Source organism: Myotis nattereri (assembly GCF_964212035.1).
Source record: "Myotis nattereri genome assembly, chromosome: 4".
In the NCBI taxonomy this organism is placed as follows: Eukaryota; Metazoa; Chordata; class Mammalia; order Chiroptera; family Vespertilionidae; genus Myotis; species Myotis nattereri.
This window is the reverse complement of record NC_138079.1, coordinates 80,057,806-80,074,241: the sequence shown is the minus strand read 5'-3', so window position 1 is coordinate 80,074,241 and position 16,436 is coordinate 80,057,806. Positions and strand designations below refer to the sequence as shown.

General features: G+C 50.2%; 2 protein-coding genes, 1 long non-coding RNA gene and 1 pseudogene across 4 annotated transcripts; 3 read left to right on the top strand and 1 right to left on the bottom strand.

Moving 5' to 3' along the window:
• The first annotated feature begins 380 nt into the window (after positions 1-380).
• Positions 381-4,371, top strand: LOC308517938. The gene is made up of 4 exons (XR_013995910.1): positions 381-463; positions 1,839-1,936; positions 2,427-2,521; positions 4,283-4,371. It is a non-coding gene; the product is annotated as an uncharacterized lncRNA (long non-coding RNA).
• A 2,194-nt stretch (positions 4,372-6,565) lies between these two features.
• LOC308517937 (large ribosomal subunit protein eL39-like) lies at positions 6,566-6,838 on the top strand (annotated as a pseudogene). The gene has a single exon. The product of its transcript is annotated as a large ribosomal subunit protein eL39-like (transcript).
• A 659-nt stretch (positions 6,839-7,497) lies between these two features.
• Positions 7,498-8,698, top strand: PPP1R35 (protein phosphatase 1 regulatory subunit 35). Its single transcript, XM_081089485.1, has 4 exons — positions 7,498-7,801; positions 7,882-8,134; positions 8,216-8,352; positions 8,454-8,698. The coding sequence occupies exons 1-4, from the start codon at positions 7,517-7,519 to the stop codon at positions 8,625-8,627; spliced, it is 849 nt and encodes a 282-aa protein (XP_080945611.1). The 5' UTR covers positions 7,498-7,516; the 3' UTR covers positions 8,628-8,698.
• A 1,179-nt stretch (positions 8,699-9,877) lies between these two features.
• On the bottom strand, positions 9,878-15,047 carry MEPCE (methylphosphate capping enzyme). The gene is made up of 4 exons (XM_081090611.1): positions 12,157-15,047; positions 10,880-11,098; positions 10,583-10,709; positions 9,878-10,472 (listed from the first exon to the last, which is right to left on the bottom strand). The coding sequence occupies exons 1-4, from the start codon at positions 13,822-13,824 to the stop codon at positions 10,420-10,422; spliced, it is 2,067 nt and encodes a 688-aa protein (XP_080946737.1). The 5' UTR covers positions 13,825-15,047; the 3' UTR covers positions 9,878-10,419.
• Positions 15,048-16,436: the final 1,389 nt, after the last annotated feature.

Below are 16,436 nucleotides of genomic sequence, written 5' to 3'. Positions count from 1 at the left end.
AGATGACTACAGGGAACACCCACCACCACTACCTGGTGAGGTCTAACCCCGTGGTCAGCAAACTGCGGCTCTTGAGCCACATGCGGCTCTTTGGCCCCTTGAGTGTGGCTCTTCCTAAGCCTTAGGAGTACCCCAATTAAGTTAATAACAATGTACCTACCTATTTAAAAAATTTGGCTCTCAAAAGAAATTTCAATTGTTGTACTGTTGATATTTGGCTCTGTTGACTAATAGAGTTTGCCGACCACTGGTCTAATCCATAAAGACAGAACCTAAGGTGTGACCTCTCCTTGGCGATCTTCTCAGCCTCTTTCCCTCTTCCTTCAGCATTCCCTTTCTTCTCCTCTCCCCACTCTTCCCTGGATGGCAGATGATGTGGAGTTGGGACCACTCCAGCCTGGAGCGTGGAGGAAAGTGCTAGTTGATGGGGGCTTGGGCAGGACGCCTCTCACAGCAATCCCAGGTAATGGTAGCTTTTCTGTTCCCCTTTCGCTCAGAGGGGGTTCAGTTCCTGAACAATATTTACAATTTCTCCCCTCACTCCCTCCTTCTGGGTTCCTTCTTCCCACTTCCTACTGCCCTTAGTCAGGGCATATACTCCATCTCTGCAGAAGAGAGTATAACTAGAACATGCTGCCTGAGGAGACTAAAGTTAAGAATAGAGGTCTTCCTCACTTATCAGTACCTTCTTAAAGGAGGGATTTATTATTATTTTAAGAAGAAAAGCAGCCCTAGCTGGTTTGGCTCGGTGGATGGAGCGTCGGCCTGCGGACTGGAGGGTCCTGGGTTCGATTCCGGTTGGGGGCATGTGCCTGGGTTGCGGGCACATCCCCAGTAGGAGATGTGTAGGAGGCAGCTGATCGATGTTTCTCTCTCATCGATGTTTCTGGCTCTCTCTTTCCCTTCTTTTCTGTAAAAAATCAATAAAATATATTAAAAAAAAAAAAGAAAAAAAAAAGAAGAAAAGCAATTCTAGGCCTCTCAGCCTGGGATAGCCAAAAAAAATCCTAGAAAGGGTGGGGGCAGGACTGAAACCCATCCTTCCCTAACATTCATATTGTTTCTTTAAAGTCACTGAAGCCCACAACATAAGCTGTCAAACAGAATGGCTTGTTTTTATCTCTATTTCTGCATCTAGGAAGAGGTTGTGGCTAGATTTTATTTTATTTATTTTATTATTTTTTAAAAAATATATATTTTATTGATTTTTTACAGAGAGGAAGGGAGAGGGATAGAGTTAGAAACATCGATCAGCTGCCTCCTGCACACTCCCCACTGGGGATGTGCCCGCAACCGAGGTACATGCCCTTGACCGGAATCGAACCTGGGACCCTTGAGTCCGCAAGCCGATGCTCTGTCCACTGAGCCAAACCAGGGCATGGCTAGATTTTAAAGTTGAGGAGTTAGGCTTATGGAATTCATGGCTAGGGTTCCTATAGGGCCTTTATAACCATCAGCACAATCAAGGCCTGGGGGACAGTGTCAAGTTTTCAGCTCCAACACTTACTGTGTGCCAAGCTATCTTAACCTCCTTAAAACAACAAAACAGAAAACAAAAAGCTTTTATTATAGAAGTGTTCATATATGTACATAAATAAAGAGAATATTATAGTAAACCCCGTGTACCCATCACCCAGCTTCAACAGTAATCCACATTTGGCTAATCTGGTTTCTTCAAAACTCACACTCATGTATTGCCCTTATTCCCTTAAAAATTGATTTTTAGAGAGAGAAGGGAAAGAGAGAAACATTGATTTTTGTTGTTCCACTTATTTATTCATTAGTTGATTCTTTTAATCCTCACCTGAGGATACTTTTTTTTTTCTTTCCTTTTTTAGAGAGACAGTGGAAGGAAGATAGAAACATCGATATGAGAGATACATCGATCAGTTGCCTCCTGTACACGCCCTGACCAGGAATTGAACCAGCAACCTAGGTATGTGTCCTGACCAAGAATCGAACCTGCAACCTTTTGGTGTACGGGACAATGCTCCAACCAACTGACCAACTCAATTAGGGCCATGGGTTGATTCCTGTATGTGTCCTGATGGGATCAAACTTGCAACTTTGGTGTATCAGGACCATGCTCTAGCCCAGCGGTCACCAACCTTTCGGACCTCATGGACCATCAGTGGTCCGAGGACCACCGGTTGGCAACCGCTGCAGGGCAACATTATTTTTAATTAAAATTTTTATTGAGATCATTGTAGATTCACATGGACTTACAAAAAATAATACAGACAGATCACTTAAACACTCCCCAGTTTTCCCCAATGGTAATTGCTATAGACTGAATGTGTTCTCCCAAAATTCATATATTGAAAGCTAATCCTCAAAGTGTTGGTATTTGGAGATAGGGCCTTTGGGAGGTGTTTAGTGTCATTATAAAAGAGACTCCAGAGAGCGCCCTTGCCCCCTTCCACCAGGTGAGGACACAGCCATCCATGGACCAGGAAGTAGGTTCTCCTCAGACAATGAATCTGCTAATGCCTTGATCTTGGACTTCCCAGCCTTCAGAACTGTGAGGAATAAATTTCTGTTGCTTATAGCCACCCAGTCTATGGTATTCTGTTATAGCAACAGGAATAGACTAAAACAGTAATATTTTGCAAACTATCTTATATACTGTCACAACCAGGATAGTGACATTCATATAATCCACCAATCTGATTCATATTTCCCAGTTTTGTACTGATTTTTGCATATGTATGTATTAAGTTCTGTAAAATGTTATAACCTGTGTAGGGTCCTATATCCACAACAGTAAAGGACATAAACAGCTCCAATTTTACCAAAAGGTCCTCGGTATTGCCCTTTTATGACTACACCCATGTCACTCCTTCCACCTCTTCCACTTAGTCCCTACCATTTGGCAACCACTAAATCTGCCTTCCATTACTAAACTTTTGTCACTTCTAAAATGTTATATAAATGAAACCACACAGAAAATAAGCTTTTGGACTGGATTTATTTTTTCAGTATAACCTGGCAACTCATCCATGCTGTTGTATCAACAGTTTGCTCCTGCTGCCTAGCAGTATTCTATAATATAGAAGTACCATAGTTTAACTCTATACCTGTTCACGGACATTTGAATTATTTCCAGTTTTTGGCTATTATGAAGTAAGCTGCTATGAACATTCGTGTATAGATATTAAAATGCCTATATGGAATTAGCTACCACAAACTGGGGGCTAGGAGTGCTTATTGAGTCCATCATTGTTTCTAAGGGCTTTTCAGTGGAATTAGGATATGCTTTAAAAAAAATCCTCACCCCAAAAAAAAAAAAAATCCTCACTTGAGGATATGTTCACTGATTTATTTTTAAACATGATAAACTCATTAAAGTATTTTTTTTTATTGATTTCAGAGAGGAAGGGAGAGGGAGAGATAGATAGAAACATCAATGATGTGAGAGAATCATTGATTGGCTGCCTCCTACACGCCCCCAACTGGGGACTGAGCCTGCAACCCGGGCATGTGCCCTTGACCAGAACTGAACCTGGGACCTTTCAGTCCGCAAGCCGACACTCTATCCATTGAACCAAACCAGCTAGGGCTGTTCATTGATTTCAGAGAAAGAGGAGGAGAGAGAAACATCAATGGGCTGCCTGTTGTACACACCTCGACTGGGAGTTGAACCTGAAACTTAAGTATGTGTCCTAACTGGGAATCAAACCCGCAACCTTTTGGTGCATGGGACGATTCTCCAACCAGTTGAACCACGCTGTCAGGGCAGGACATGCTTTTTATTTTTATTTTTTATTTCAGTGAGGAAGGGAGAGGGAGAGAGATATAGAAATATCAATGATGAGAGAGAAGCATTGATCGGCTGCCTCCTGCATGCCCACTACTGGGGATCGAGCCCACAACCCGGGCATGTGCCCTTGACTGGAATCGAACCTGGGACTTTCAGTCCGTAGGCCGACACTCTATTCATTGAGCCAAACTGGCTAGGGCAGGATATGCTTTTTAATTTAAGCTAAAATATGCCATGACTTCATACAGTTACTTCCTAATTAAATCAAGACTACAGGGAATTGCATAAATCACTGATTTTAGATTTGCATCTTTTTTCCTGTTATAATACAAATCTACATAATTATTTCTTCCCATTTTTTTATTATGGTAAAAAATGCATAAAATTTAACATCTTAACCATTTTTAAGTATACATTTGTGTTATTAAATATATTCATAATGTTGTGCAACTATCACCACAATCCATCTCCATAACTTTTTTTTTTTAAATCCTCACTCGATATTTTTCCATTGATTTTTAGAGAGAGTGAAAGAGAGAAGGAAAGACAGAGAGAAGGAAAGACAGAAAGAAATATTGATTGCACACACCCTGACGATGGCCCAGGCTGGGGAGGAGCCTGCAACCCAGTAAGTGCCCTTGACTGGAATTGAACCAGGGACCGTTAGGTCCACAGGTCAATGCTCTATCCACTGTACCAAACTGGTTAGGGCTCCATAACTTTTTTCATCTTGTAAAACTGAAACTCTGTACCAGCAATTTTCAACTAGTATGCCACAATAATTTTTAAAACATGCAATACCTACTTAGTCAGGGGCACTGACCTCTTTTCCCTTATATTGTCAAATTAAAAGAAATGACAATAGCTGTCCAATGTGAGTGAATCAAAATTATACCTACATTTTTGTCAGACTGGCAAAAAATATATATTTTGGCATGCTGCAGAATTTTAGTAATTAACTTGGGTGTCATGAGATGAAAAATGTTGAAAACCACTGCTCTATACTCATTAAATAACTTCCCATTTCTCCCTCTTCCTCCCCATCCTTTGGTAACCACCATTCTACTGTCTGTCTTTATGGTTTTAACTAGTCTAAATACCTTATAAAAGGTATTTAGTTGTCTTTTTTTGACATTCAATATTATTTTATATTAGTCTCAGGTGTACAGCATAGTAGTTGATTATATATTTATGAAGTGATACCAACATAATTGTTTTAGCCTACACACTTTCACCTATTCTCCACAATATGACTACTGAATACAATTTAAGATTTTATGGCAGTTTTTTGTTGTTGTTGTTAATCCTCACCCAAGGATATTTTTCCATTGTCTTCTAGAGTGGAAGAGAGAGGGAAAGACAGAGAAACATTGATGTGAAAGAAACACATCGTTTGGTTGCCTCCTGCATGGGCCCTGACCAGGGCCTGAGATGGGAGAAGCCTGCAACTAAAGGATGTGCCCTTGACCAGAATAGAAAACGGGACCCTTTGGTCCGCAGGCCGACGCTCTATCCACTGAGCCAGTGATGGCGAACCTTTTGAGTTCGGCGTGTCAGCATTTTGAAAAACCCTAACTTAACTCTGTCACATGTAGAAATTTTTTGATATTTGCAACCATAGTAAAACAAAGACTTATATTTTTGATATTTATTTTATATATTTAAATGCCATTTAACAAAGAAAAATCAACCAAAAATATGAGTTCGCGTGTCACCTCTGACACGCGTGTCATAGGTTCGCCATCACTGCACTGAGCCAAGCCGGCTAGGGCTGGCAGTTAATTTTGTTTTTTAGGTAGATCTTCGGATGTATAGTTAAATCAGTGTGTTTTGAAGTCATTCAGTTCCCTTCTGTGCAGTTAGGCCACCAACTAGATATACATTTAGGTTCATTTGTTCCTTTTACTTTTGACTTTCAGGGATTGATTTTTTAAAAATTAATTTTTATCATACAATCATGTAAAACATAGATTTCTGAAGTCAAATGCACAAAACAAAGTATATTCAAAAGTCTTGCTTTTTCCCTTCATTCTATTCTCTCCTTTCCAAGCTAAATAACCATTAAAAATTTTAAATGTATATTTCTACTTTAAAAAAATATAAGTATTCATTTATTTACATTTGTACCTCCCTATTTCCTCTTACAAATAAAGAGTAGAGGGAGCCCTAGCTGGTTTGGCCTGCGGACTGGAGGGTCCCAGGTTCGATTCTGGTTAAGGGCACATGCCTGGGTTGCAGGCTTGATCCCCAATGGGGTGTGTGCAGGAGGCAGCCGATCAATGATTCTCTTTCATCATTGATGTTTCTGTCTCTCTCTCCCTCTCCTTTCCTTTCTGAAACCAATAAAAATATTTTTTAAAAAAGAGTAGAGGAAATGGGCATACTTTCTTATTCCCAACTTTAACAGGTAAGCTCTTGGTGTTACGCCATTGAGATCCTCAAAAACTTTTTTTTGTAAAATGAAGGCAACACTATCCATTCTATCTGATCTTCCACACCATTTCTTGGGAAGATGAAGGATGTGAAAAGTGGTATAAAAACATACCTGTTTACTTATATTGAACCATTTTTGGGAAAACCTTGAGTCCTGGATCCAATTTAGTACGTTTAACACAAGAACAAACAGAGGCTCACAGAGTCCAGAGGCCCTGCCCAAGGTACGCGGGGACTGAGCGAGAGCTCATCATCTGCCTTGCAGCCCAGGGGTCCGATACATCCACCAAGCTCTTCTTTTTTAAAACTGTACTCAAGCCTTCTCTCTCTTTCTCCACCACCGAGGTGCGTGCAGTTCGCTTCTCCTTTGCCATGTCTTCCCACAGGACTTTCAGATCAAGAGGTTCCGGGCCAAGAAACAAAAGCAGAATCGGCCCATCCCAAAGGATTCTGATGAAAACTAGTAATACAATCAGGTACAACTTGAGGAGGAGACAGTGGAGAAGAACCAAACTTGGTCTATGAGGAATCACACATGAGAGATGGCTCACATATTTATGCTGTATCCAGGTTGCCTGCACCCTTAAATGATTGAAAGGATCACTACTGTCTGGACAGTTGGGGCATTTTAATCGGGAAATTATTGGACTCATGATTTTGCTCTGTTGATTTTATTTTCTGCAGTAGGTTGGTTCAGTAATAAACGTGAGACCTTTTAAACTGCAAAAAATAAAAACTGTACTCCACCTATAAATACCTATTTTTATAGAAAGGAGTATTTTAGGAGACCCTCGAAAAGGAAAAAGTAACAAAAAGCCTCAAGGCTGAGTGAGGCAGTTGATGCTCAAACAACCACTAGCGCCCGGAGTCCCAGGCGGGAGCGGGCGGCTGGTGGGCGAGCGCTGCCCTCACTCAATGGCAGCTCCGGCCCGAGCGCGGAGGCGACGGGGAGCCTGGAGACGCAGTGACGGCGCCGCGTAGGGGGCCCAATGCGAGGACGCTGGGCAGTGGAGTTAAAGCTGCCCCATTGGCACCCCGACAGGAGGGCTGACATCCTCCGGACTCCAGGGGAAGAGTCCGCCGGGAAAGGACCCCATGTCGGAGCTTCCGAAAGGAGAAATGGTACTGATGAGGATCCGTAGGGATTCCACGGCTCCGGCTCTAACATCCCGGCCTAGGGGCGGGGCGGGGCGGAGGTCGGCCCGCAGGGGCCGCCGGGAAACCGGGGGAGGAGCAACAAGGATGACGCTGGGGAGCGTAACAGGGCGGGGCGAGGGCTTGCCTCCCCGCCCGCCTGGGTCGGGCTAACGGCTTCCGGTCGCGATGTCTGGGAGGGGCCGGGGAGAGGCGGTGCCCCGCAGCCGCTCCAAGATGATGGGCTGCGAGGAATCAGAGCTGAAGTCGGGGGAAGGGGAGGCGGCCGTAGCGGCCCCGGGGCCACCCCCGGAACCCCGCGCCCCGGAGCCCGGAGCCCCCGTGCCCGAGCCTGGCCTGGATCTCAGCCTGAGCCTGAGCCCGCGGTCCGAGAGCCCCGAGCCGCTGAACTGCAGCCCGGGGCGGGGGAAGGGGCGGGCAAACCGGCGGGGCGGGGCCCGCAAGGAGCGGCAGGTGAGCTGGCGGAAGGCCTGGCCGGCGGCCCGCCGACCGCCCCGCTCCCCCTTCCTCACCGCCCCGCTCTCTGCCCCCAGGTCCGTTTCCGCCTGGCGCCACCCTCCCCGGTCCGGGCCCAGCCGCTGCCCGTCCCTGCCGCCCCGGGCGAGAAGCCCGCGGCGCCGCAGGACCTGGGTGCGCCCGCGCCGCACAGCAGCCTGGCTCTGAGCCTCGAGCTGCAGGCCGCGCGGGCCGCAGCCGCGGGCCAGTTCGATGCCGCGAAGGCCGTGGAGGAACAGCTGAGAAAATCGTTCCAGACCCGCTGTGCCCTGGAGGAGAGCGTGGCCGAGGGTGAGGGGGGGCAGCTGGCAGGCCGGGCGCGGGAGTTGGGGTGAGAGGCGCGGCTCACCCCCGCTCCCCCTGCGGTCTCAGGACTGAACGTGCCGCGCTCCAAGCGGCTTTTCCGCGACCTGGTGAGCCTGCAGGTGCCCGAGGAGCAGGTTCTGAGCGCGGCGCTGAGGGAGAGGCTGGCGCTCCTGCCCCCGCAGGCCCGCGCCCCGCCTCCAAAGGTGAGGGCCTGGGCCGGGTCCCCTCCCGCGTCCCCTGCCCTTGGCCGCCGCGGCTTCTTCCCTCTCCTCGTGTAACTGGCTTTGGACTCCATTTCCGACAGGAGCCCCCTGGGCCAGGGCCGGACATGACTATGCTGTGTGACCCAGAAACGTTATTTTATGAATTCCCGCACCTGACCCTGGACAGTCTGCCCGCTCTCCGCCTTCAGCTCCGGCCCCGCCCTTCAGAGGACACCTTCCTCATGCATCGAACACTCAGGCGGTGGGAAGTGTAGCCCAGGAGGCGCCCAGAATTGCTTGTATTTTTGTGTTGAAAGTAACCTAATAAAGTGGTTTTGCTAACAAATGGGACTTTTCTTGGAAGGCTTAAGATGGAAAGCTGTAGGTTAGAAGCTGCCTGGAAGCCAAGTGTTTTGGCCCCTTCTTTAAGGAACTCCGTAATGACCAGTAGAAAACACCGGTCCAAGTAAGAGGTTTAGTTTTCATTCTTTTAATCCTCACCTTAGGGTGTTTATTGCTTTTTAGAGAGGACAGGAGAGACATTCGACTGGTTGCCTCTAGTAAGCGCCAGACTGGGAATGAACTCGCCACCTTTCAGTATAGGAGTCCCCAACCCGTGAGCCACACTAGCTGGAGCCCAGTCAGGGGTTTGGGTACCCTCCCCACATGTCCTGATTGCAGTCACACCCACCACCTTTGTTTTTTATGACACCACACTTGTTTCTTTGCACCACTTATTTCTGATCACTTCATGTGGACCTCAGCCTGCATGTTACCTGACGCAGGGAACCTGGTAAGGCAGCTACCAGCATTTATTTAAATTATCTCCTTGTTTTACCTTCAAGGGCCTTGCCCATCTTTACACCTGACCAGAGTAAATACTTGACAAGCCACTGAATAGCTACATGTTAAGTTAAACTGCCTATTAGCTGGTTCCTCAGCATCAAAAAAGGAGGGTGGATGGTAGGGAGGTCCTAGAGCAGGGAGTCCGTCAGGTCCAAAGTGTCTTTTTCTAGCTCCACTTCAATTCTACTGTTAAATCCCAAAGTTAGCCGTCTGCCAAAGCTTCCACAAAAGAACCTGTCAATAGTTTTTGGTGTTTTTTTGGGTGGGGGGAGGATGGGAGATAGATGGGCTCTTCAGGTTTCACATCAAAATTTGCATCATACCCCTTTTTCCTGACTAGGGTCCTATATAGTTGTGTGTAGATGTAGCAATTCACAATCTTCCCAATCATTGAAAAACCTTGAGAGTAGTTTAGACAGAGGAAGCACAGGTTGTACCGGGAGGCACTATCCCTTCCCACCAGTTAAAAAGTGCCAGACAGCCTGTCCTGTGTGGCCCCGTGGTTGAGCATCGAACTACGAACCAAGAAGTCACAGATCGATTCCCGGTCAGGGCATATGCCTGGGTTGCAGGATTCCCTATGTAGGGTGTGCAGGAAGCAAGTCAATGATTCTCATCATTGATGTTTCTCTCCCTTCCTCTCTCTGAAATAAAATATATACACAAAAGTGCCAGACATAGGTGTGGGGGCCATTGCCCTAAACATCAAGTTTATTGTGCTGTTCTTACATTCCAAACCCAACCCCCTCTCCCATGGGGGACAGCAGAGGGATTTTCACAGTACCTGCATGCCTCCCCATCAAGCTTCCCCCTCTTAAGCCTCAGTCCCTCTATCATGTGGTCCACTGAAACGGAGGCAGGGACAAAGGCTGAGGAGAATGGGAATTTCTCCTTGGAAGGACAGGAGGAAGAGCCCAGAGAACTTGATAACTCCCCACCTCCTGTGCCCTAGGAGAACAGAGATCAACAAACAGTCCATGCCATCCAGCCAGTGGGCTGGGGGAAGAGGAAGATGGCGGTAACTCCAGAACAGCTGGGCTTGCTGCTTAGGTACCAGAGGTATAGGGAGGAGGCTGGGGCAGCAACACAGGAAAAGCTTTCTATGCAGATCCAAGAAAGGAAACTTTTGGAGCCAGAAAGGAAAGACTGCGGGATATTTTCTTTCCCCAGGTCCTTAAGAGCAGCGGGTAGCTTCTTCACACTTTCCGTTCAAGGGGCCACTCAGTGGCTGGGGGAGCGGGCCTTGTGGAACAGGTACACAGGACGCTGGAAGCCTAAGAGGAGAGTGTGCAATCAGGATGGGCAGGACCTCAAGACTCCACAGGGTCTGTACCTTCTCCCTCAGGACTGGTCTCCCTCCCCCACCAAAACAAGCCAGACTTACCTTTGAAGGTGCTGTGGGGTGTGGCCACAAGCTCATAGCTGGAAAAGCCCACTTCTGGGGATGTCAGGTAGGAACTGAACTGCTCTGGCTTCAGCTGGATTCGATAATAGTTCTTGTAGGTTGTTTCCTAGGGAGAAGAGCAGGGACCACTTCAGCTTGCTGCCTTCTCCCTGCCAGAGAATGACGCCCACCCAGGAGATCTTTTCACCTTGTTCAGAAAGTCCTCTTTCCACTTCTTTGGGGTCTTTCTTGCCTTAACTAAAGGACATACCAATTTCCACTTAAATACCAACTCACTGTGAGAGTCTTTCTCTTGGCGTAGGTTGACCAAGGTTGGGGTTCGAGGATCAAGATGCCCCCAGGGTGCAGGTGCCGGTAGATCCGTCGAAACATGCGCTTCAGTCCCTCGTCTCCCCAGTTCAGATGTACCCACTTGGTAAGGCTGAGGCAGAGCACCACATCATACTCAGGTGTTTGGGCGTCCACCAGCTCATCTCGATCCAGCACATAGTTACCCTGAGGGAGAGGTCAACAGCGGCATTAAAAGAACTATGAACCCACACATTCAATCTGCAGCCTCACTTTATAGCCCTTGGCCACAATCATCTTTGATACCGTCAGTATCACTTTTTTGCATGCTATTGGTGGTAAACCAAACAGAAAGAAGCCTCACAAGATCTCCAAAGTTGGGGTGAAACTGCCGAGAAAGAATGCTAGAGTTCCTCGAAGACGCTGTCCATTAAGCCGAGCGACTCAACGGGACCTAACCCAGATTTGAAAGGGAGACCTGTGGTTCCTTCTCAGTAGTTGGGGCTGGCAAAGTTTTAGGATTGTTCTTTCCAGAGAAGTGAAGAGACCATCCCTCAGGAAATTTTTTTCTAGATAAGCTAGAAAAAAGTCCATTTTCCAATACTATTCCTGCAGATGGCGAATTGGAGTGTTTCACGAGGAGCTATGTGCAGGCAGTCTGGACAGACGCTGAAGGCATGTTACCCTTCCCTCCTGCAGAGGACTCTGACTCTTCTCCATCCTATTATCTAGTGTCAATGTGGAGATGATCCAAGGCCAAGCACTTGGGTTCCTGACCACGGACACTCTTCAACTCTATATCAAATGCAAACTAAGTCCCTATCAATGGAGAGAAACTGCAAATATTAGCCACTATCCTAATCCTCCCTCCCCCGTGAGACATTCCATGTCTGATACCCATCCCTTCATGCACCTTCAGTAGGTTAGAGGACAAGTTTCCATGTGGACCAGATCCCCAAGTAAGCATCAGCAGTAGCCCCCTAGAGAAGGTGGACTGGCCTGGATTACAGTCCAGGTAGGGAGGAGGGCAAAAGGGGTCAGATCCCATGTTGGGGCTAGGAGTCACAAGAAAGGAACCCAGGTAGAACTTCCTTCCACCTTTCCAGGTTATAGGAAGGGACACCCAGTGGATTCAGACCCTTCTCTTGAGGACCTGGTTCTCCCGGTGTGGACTGCATATACAGAAATCCCTCTGGCTCATAGCCTTCCCGTCACATTATTTAATCTCATCCTCAGACCTGGGCCCTATCCCAAGACCCTCTTACCGTAACGAAGACAACATTGTTGGGGAAGACTGATGTGTCTGCTCCATCCAAGGGTACTTGGGGTGCAGCAATGGGACCCCGGCTTGCTGTCAGTGAGGCTGGGAAGCAGCTCCTCTTTCGAACGGTTTTGACCCCTTCCTCACTCTCTGCCCCTGGGTCCCCCTCAGCGGTCTGGGGTTGCAGACGCAGCTCCTCTGACAGGTAGTGTCGGATGTTTTGGCGGGCCGAGTGGATGAGCTGGGCATCAATATCCAGGCCTACCATGCGGGATGGGCCCCACTTACAGGCAATGCTCAGGGTCACATGGCCCACATTGCAGCCCAGATCTAGGACGTCCCGACCCTTAAACCACTCAGGCTTCAACACCCGAAGGCGCCCATCCTCACAGGAAGGATTCCGGTACCCATAGTACTTGCAGTAATTCCCATACTGGAACTTGCGCTGTTGCTTTTTGAAACCTGCTGCAGGTAGTGGGTGGAGGTGGTGGCGGCCTCCCCCACTCCCGCGGCCCTTTTCCTTGGGACCCTGGCTTCCTCCACTCCTAGCCCCTGCCTCTGACTTGCTGGAAGTCCTGCGACGTTTTCGATGTCGTGAGGAGGAAGACGGGGGTGCAGAGGTAACTGAGGCAGCTGAAGAGGCTGAGAGGGAGCCTGAGGGGCCCGGTAGGGCAGACGGAAGGGGAGACACGACCTCGTCCCTGCAGTTGATGGCCGTGTTGAGTTCATAGGGCTGGGGGGCATCACGGTTTTGGTTCTGGCCCCTGTGCCGTTGCTGCTGTGTGGCGCCCTCCCCATGGAGTGAGGGAGTGGGGGGAGCTGTGGGCGGCACCGAGTGGCTATCAATCCCTCCAGTTGCCTGCTGCTGCTGGTGGTGCTGTCCCCGGTGTCTATGTCGCTTCCGACCAGTCTTGAGTGGTGAAGCAAGAACTACTTGGGCCTCATCAGTGCAAGTATTGAGACTCAGTGGGTCAGTAATATCTTTGGGGATGAGAATCTCCACGGGATCTCGCCCCTTGGCCGGAAGCGGGGATGACTTAGGGGTCTCAGCATTGAGTGCGCGGCTCACTTCCTCATCCAGCAGACTATTCAGGTTCAGTGGATCAAAGATATTGCCCCCCAGGAGGAAGTTGGAAGGTAACACAGAGTCACAGTCCGAATTAACCCGCCTGCGCCTCTTGAAGGCCGGATGTTTGAAGCCTCCACCACCTCCCCCTACATTGCAGCTATTTCTCCGCTTGCCCCCACCTCCCCCAGGGGGCCGGTGGGGCTGATAGCCGTTCCGGGGTCGAGGCGGGGCAGGGGGTCCCAGTTCTGTTCCACCCCCTCCCCGTCGCTCCTCCCCCAGGTCCGGGGGAGCCGCTCGCCCGTGGGGATCCGACAAGCGGGCCTCCCCGTGCGTGTGGAGGCCGCCCCCGCGTTGCTGCTGCGACTGGCTGACCCGAGGCTGGGCAGTAGCCCCGGGGCTCTCCTTGCCCGCTCCAGAAGCCAAGACCCCGGCTGGGTGTGCTCGCGGGCCAGGCCCACGCTGCGTACCGCCGCGGAGCTCCCCGGAGGCGGGCTCTTGGTGCGGCTGCACCGAGGGGCTGCCCCCTCCGCCTGACTCCTCTTTGAGCGGCGGCGGCGGGGCAGGTACCAGAAACGGCTCCTTCTCCGCCGCCATCTCTATCATTTCCTCCCCTTATTCCGTCCCAGTCGAGGGCTAAGAGGGTGGACCAGGGGGCTTAACCCCCCCCCTTCCTACACCCGCTCCCTTCCCCCCTTTCCTGGGTGCGCGCGCAGCTGCTCTCGCCTAGTCTCGCGCCCTAGCGCCTCCCCCGAAGCGCGGCCCCCTTGCCTACGAGACCAAAACAAGATGCCCGCGAGACCCGAACTCCAGGAACCAACCGCGCGTGCGCCGACCCTTCTCCACCACCACTACCGCTTTGCCGCGAGCGCGCACAGCCCAAGCGCGTTCCTCTCGCCCCAGAATCACGCATGCGCACTCCGCCGCCACCCTGGTCGCGCGCGCATCCGAGTACGAACCAACTTAACGGCTCCGGGAGTTTAAATATAGCTCCCTGTAATCCCCCCCAAAAGCCCACCACCCCAAACTGACACCCTACTTCCCTTCGCAGCTATGTTCGTCCCTACTGATATCCTTTGTCTCTGCCGCGCGAACCCACCCACCGTAGGCGGGGACGGGGAGCTGGTGTGAAAAGGTCTCCTTGACACCCGACCCTTGTTCCTGAGGAATGAGTCTCAGCGGTCTCCGCCCGGCTCTAAACCCAACAAGCTCCCTACCCCGCCTCCTTCCTCCCCCTAGCGGGGAGCGCCTGCGCACATCCTTTTGGGCTTGCGCGGGTTGCTGCAGCACGTGCTGAGGGTGGTGCCCCGCCCTCCGTCCTAGGGGCGGGGACTGTTACGTCGCTTCCCCAGGTTTGGTACACGTAACGTGCGTTAGCACGATTGGGAGGGGCGTGGCTAAGGAACGGGTAGGCCCTCATGAATTATTCATGACTGGTCTCCGTTTGCCCACCTACTTAGAAGGGATGGGGGTAACGAGGGGGGGGAACCTTAAAAGTAGGGGAAGGAGCGAGTGTACTGACCGTCTTCCTACGAGCTGTTCTCAGTAAAATACGATAAGTCATTTTAACTCACCCCCCTGGAAAATATTCACTGCTGAACTGAAAAAAAAAGTCACTAAAACAGCTGATGTCCAACTTCCTCTTCCAACGAAATGGCCGAGTAGTCCTCTCGCTCTTCAGCCTTCCCCTAATCGCGATCACCTGAGGACACCACGCCCTTCCCTCCGTCTCCCAAAGCCCCGATACCAACGCCCCCGTACCCCACCGGACTCCTGCGAGCTCGATCCCCTAGCCCGAGGACTGCGACCCTATGCCCACCACAGCCACCAAAAGCAATACATTCACCACTACCACCAGCTCGCACGCAGGCCTTCCCGAGCGCACGCTGCGGCTTCTCGCCGCCTTATAGATAAACGAGTGTGGGTGGGGAAGAGGTTTAGGCTTGATTGCCCCAGCCTCGGCCAATGAGGAGGAAGCTATTCGACGCCCATTCTACTGGGTGCAAGGCGGCCCGTTCTCCCAACAGTGCTGGGGTGCGGGCCCTGTTGCACCCCAGAGGGTGGGAGAGTCGAGAATGGGGAGGAGAGTCTCAAACAAAATATTAAAATACGGGTGCGAAGGAGACTAAAAGGAATAATAGGAATCAGGGAACGAAAAGGAAAAGACAGCTTGGGGCAGAGAAAAATTTAAAGAAAGATGTGGTTCATTAACGATCAGGCACTGCTGTGGACGCCTAAAGGAAAAAGTGAGGCCATCTAGGATTGTGGGATTTGTAGTTTTACAGGGCGTTAGCGTGGAAGATGGCGACATTCACCTGCGCAAGCGCAAACGCATCTTCTGGCTGCGCATGCGCCTCAGCACTGAGAGTTCGCCGCTGGAGGGAACTGTGGAGCTTACGCGTGGCCTCGCGCCTTTTCTTGGTGGCGGGAAAAGTGGGTCGAGGTTGGAGGGGCTTGCAGAATTGTTGCAGTAGTTCTCTCTGTTCCTCGCTCCAGAAGGTAGCTGTCTCTAATCTGGTTGCAGATGAAGGTGTTAGGCGCAGCTAATCCTGGGATCTTCCGTCTGAGTTTCCTCGTCAGGGTGACAACTCTTACCCCTGCTCCTTAGAACCTCTAACCTCAAACTCACCCCCAGCCGACAAACAAAAGTAACCCATTCTTTCTTACTGGCGGGCAATGACGGTCCGAGCGAGAATGAGGATTCTGGTGTCTCCGCGGGAGGGGCAGCGGAGGGGGAATTCTCTCATGATGGGGTTCTCGATGGGGGAAGAGAATCTAGAAAGACGCCGTTTTCCTCTTGGAGGGGCGTCAAGAACTTTTGTCTGTGATACCTCCGATCTTAAGAGAGGCTTGGTGAAGGAAGAGCGAGGAAAAATGGGGATCACCACAAAGTTCTTCCCTCAAATGTTAAAGGTGGGATTAAGGCCTTTTACTGTTCCAGACCTAGGCAGCCTGAGAGGAAAAAACGGTGCGGTGATCTGGAAGTTGATGGCGACGTGCTCCTTTAGGCGAAAACAACACCGAACAGGCCGGTGGCGGCCGGCCGTCAGCGAGGGCCGCCGGGAGCGCCTGCGGCGGCGGGTAGCTGGAGCCGGAGCGCAGCCCCGGAAGGGCGCCTTCTTGTGATAGTGGCCCTATCTCTGCGCCTCCGTGCGCTCTCTGAACCGAGAAGCTGTAGTTCGCCATTTACAAGATTCTGTAGGAGTTCTAGGTGAACT

Bases quoted from the DNA above. Each gene is read 5' to 3' on its own strand.
- PPP1R35 (XM_081089485.1), top strand. From the start codon at position 7,517: ATGTCTGGGAGGGGCCGGGGAGAGGCGGTGCCCCGCAGCCGCTCCAAG. The intron at 7,802-7,881 runs GTGAGCTGGCGG...CTCTGCCCCCAG, and splicing joins GGGCCCGCAAGGAGCGGCAG to GTCCGTTTCCGCCTGGCGCC. The intron at 8,353-8,453 runs GTGAGGGCCTGG...CATTTCCGACAG, and splicing joins CCCGCGCCCCGCCTCCAAAG to GAGCCCCCTGGGCCAGGGCC.
- MEPCE (XM_081090611.1), bottom strand. From the start codon at position 13,824: ATGATAGAGATGGCGGCGGAGAAGGAGCCGTTTCTGGTACCTGCCCCG. The intron at 10,710-10,879 runs GTGAGTTGGTAT...TCTTCTCCCTAG, and splicing joins CCAAGAGAAAGACTCTCACA to GAAACAACCTACAAGAACTA. The intron at 10,473-10,582 runs GTAAGTCTGGCT...CTCTCCTCTTAG, and splicing joins ACCCCACAGCACCTTCAAAG to GCTTCCAGCGTCCTGTGTAC.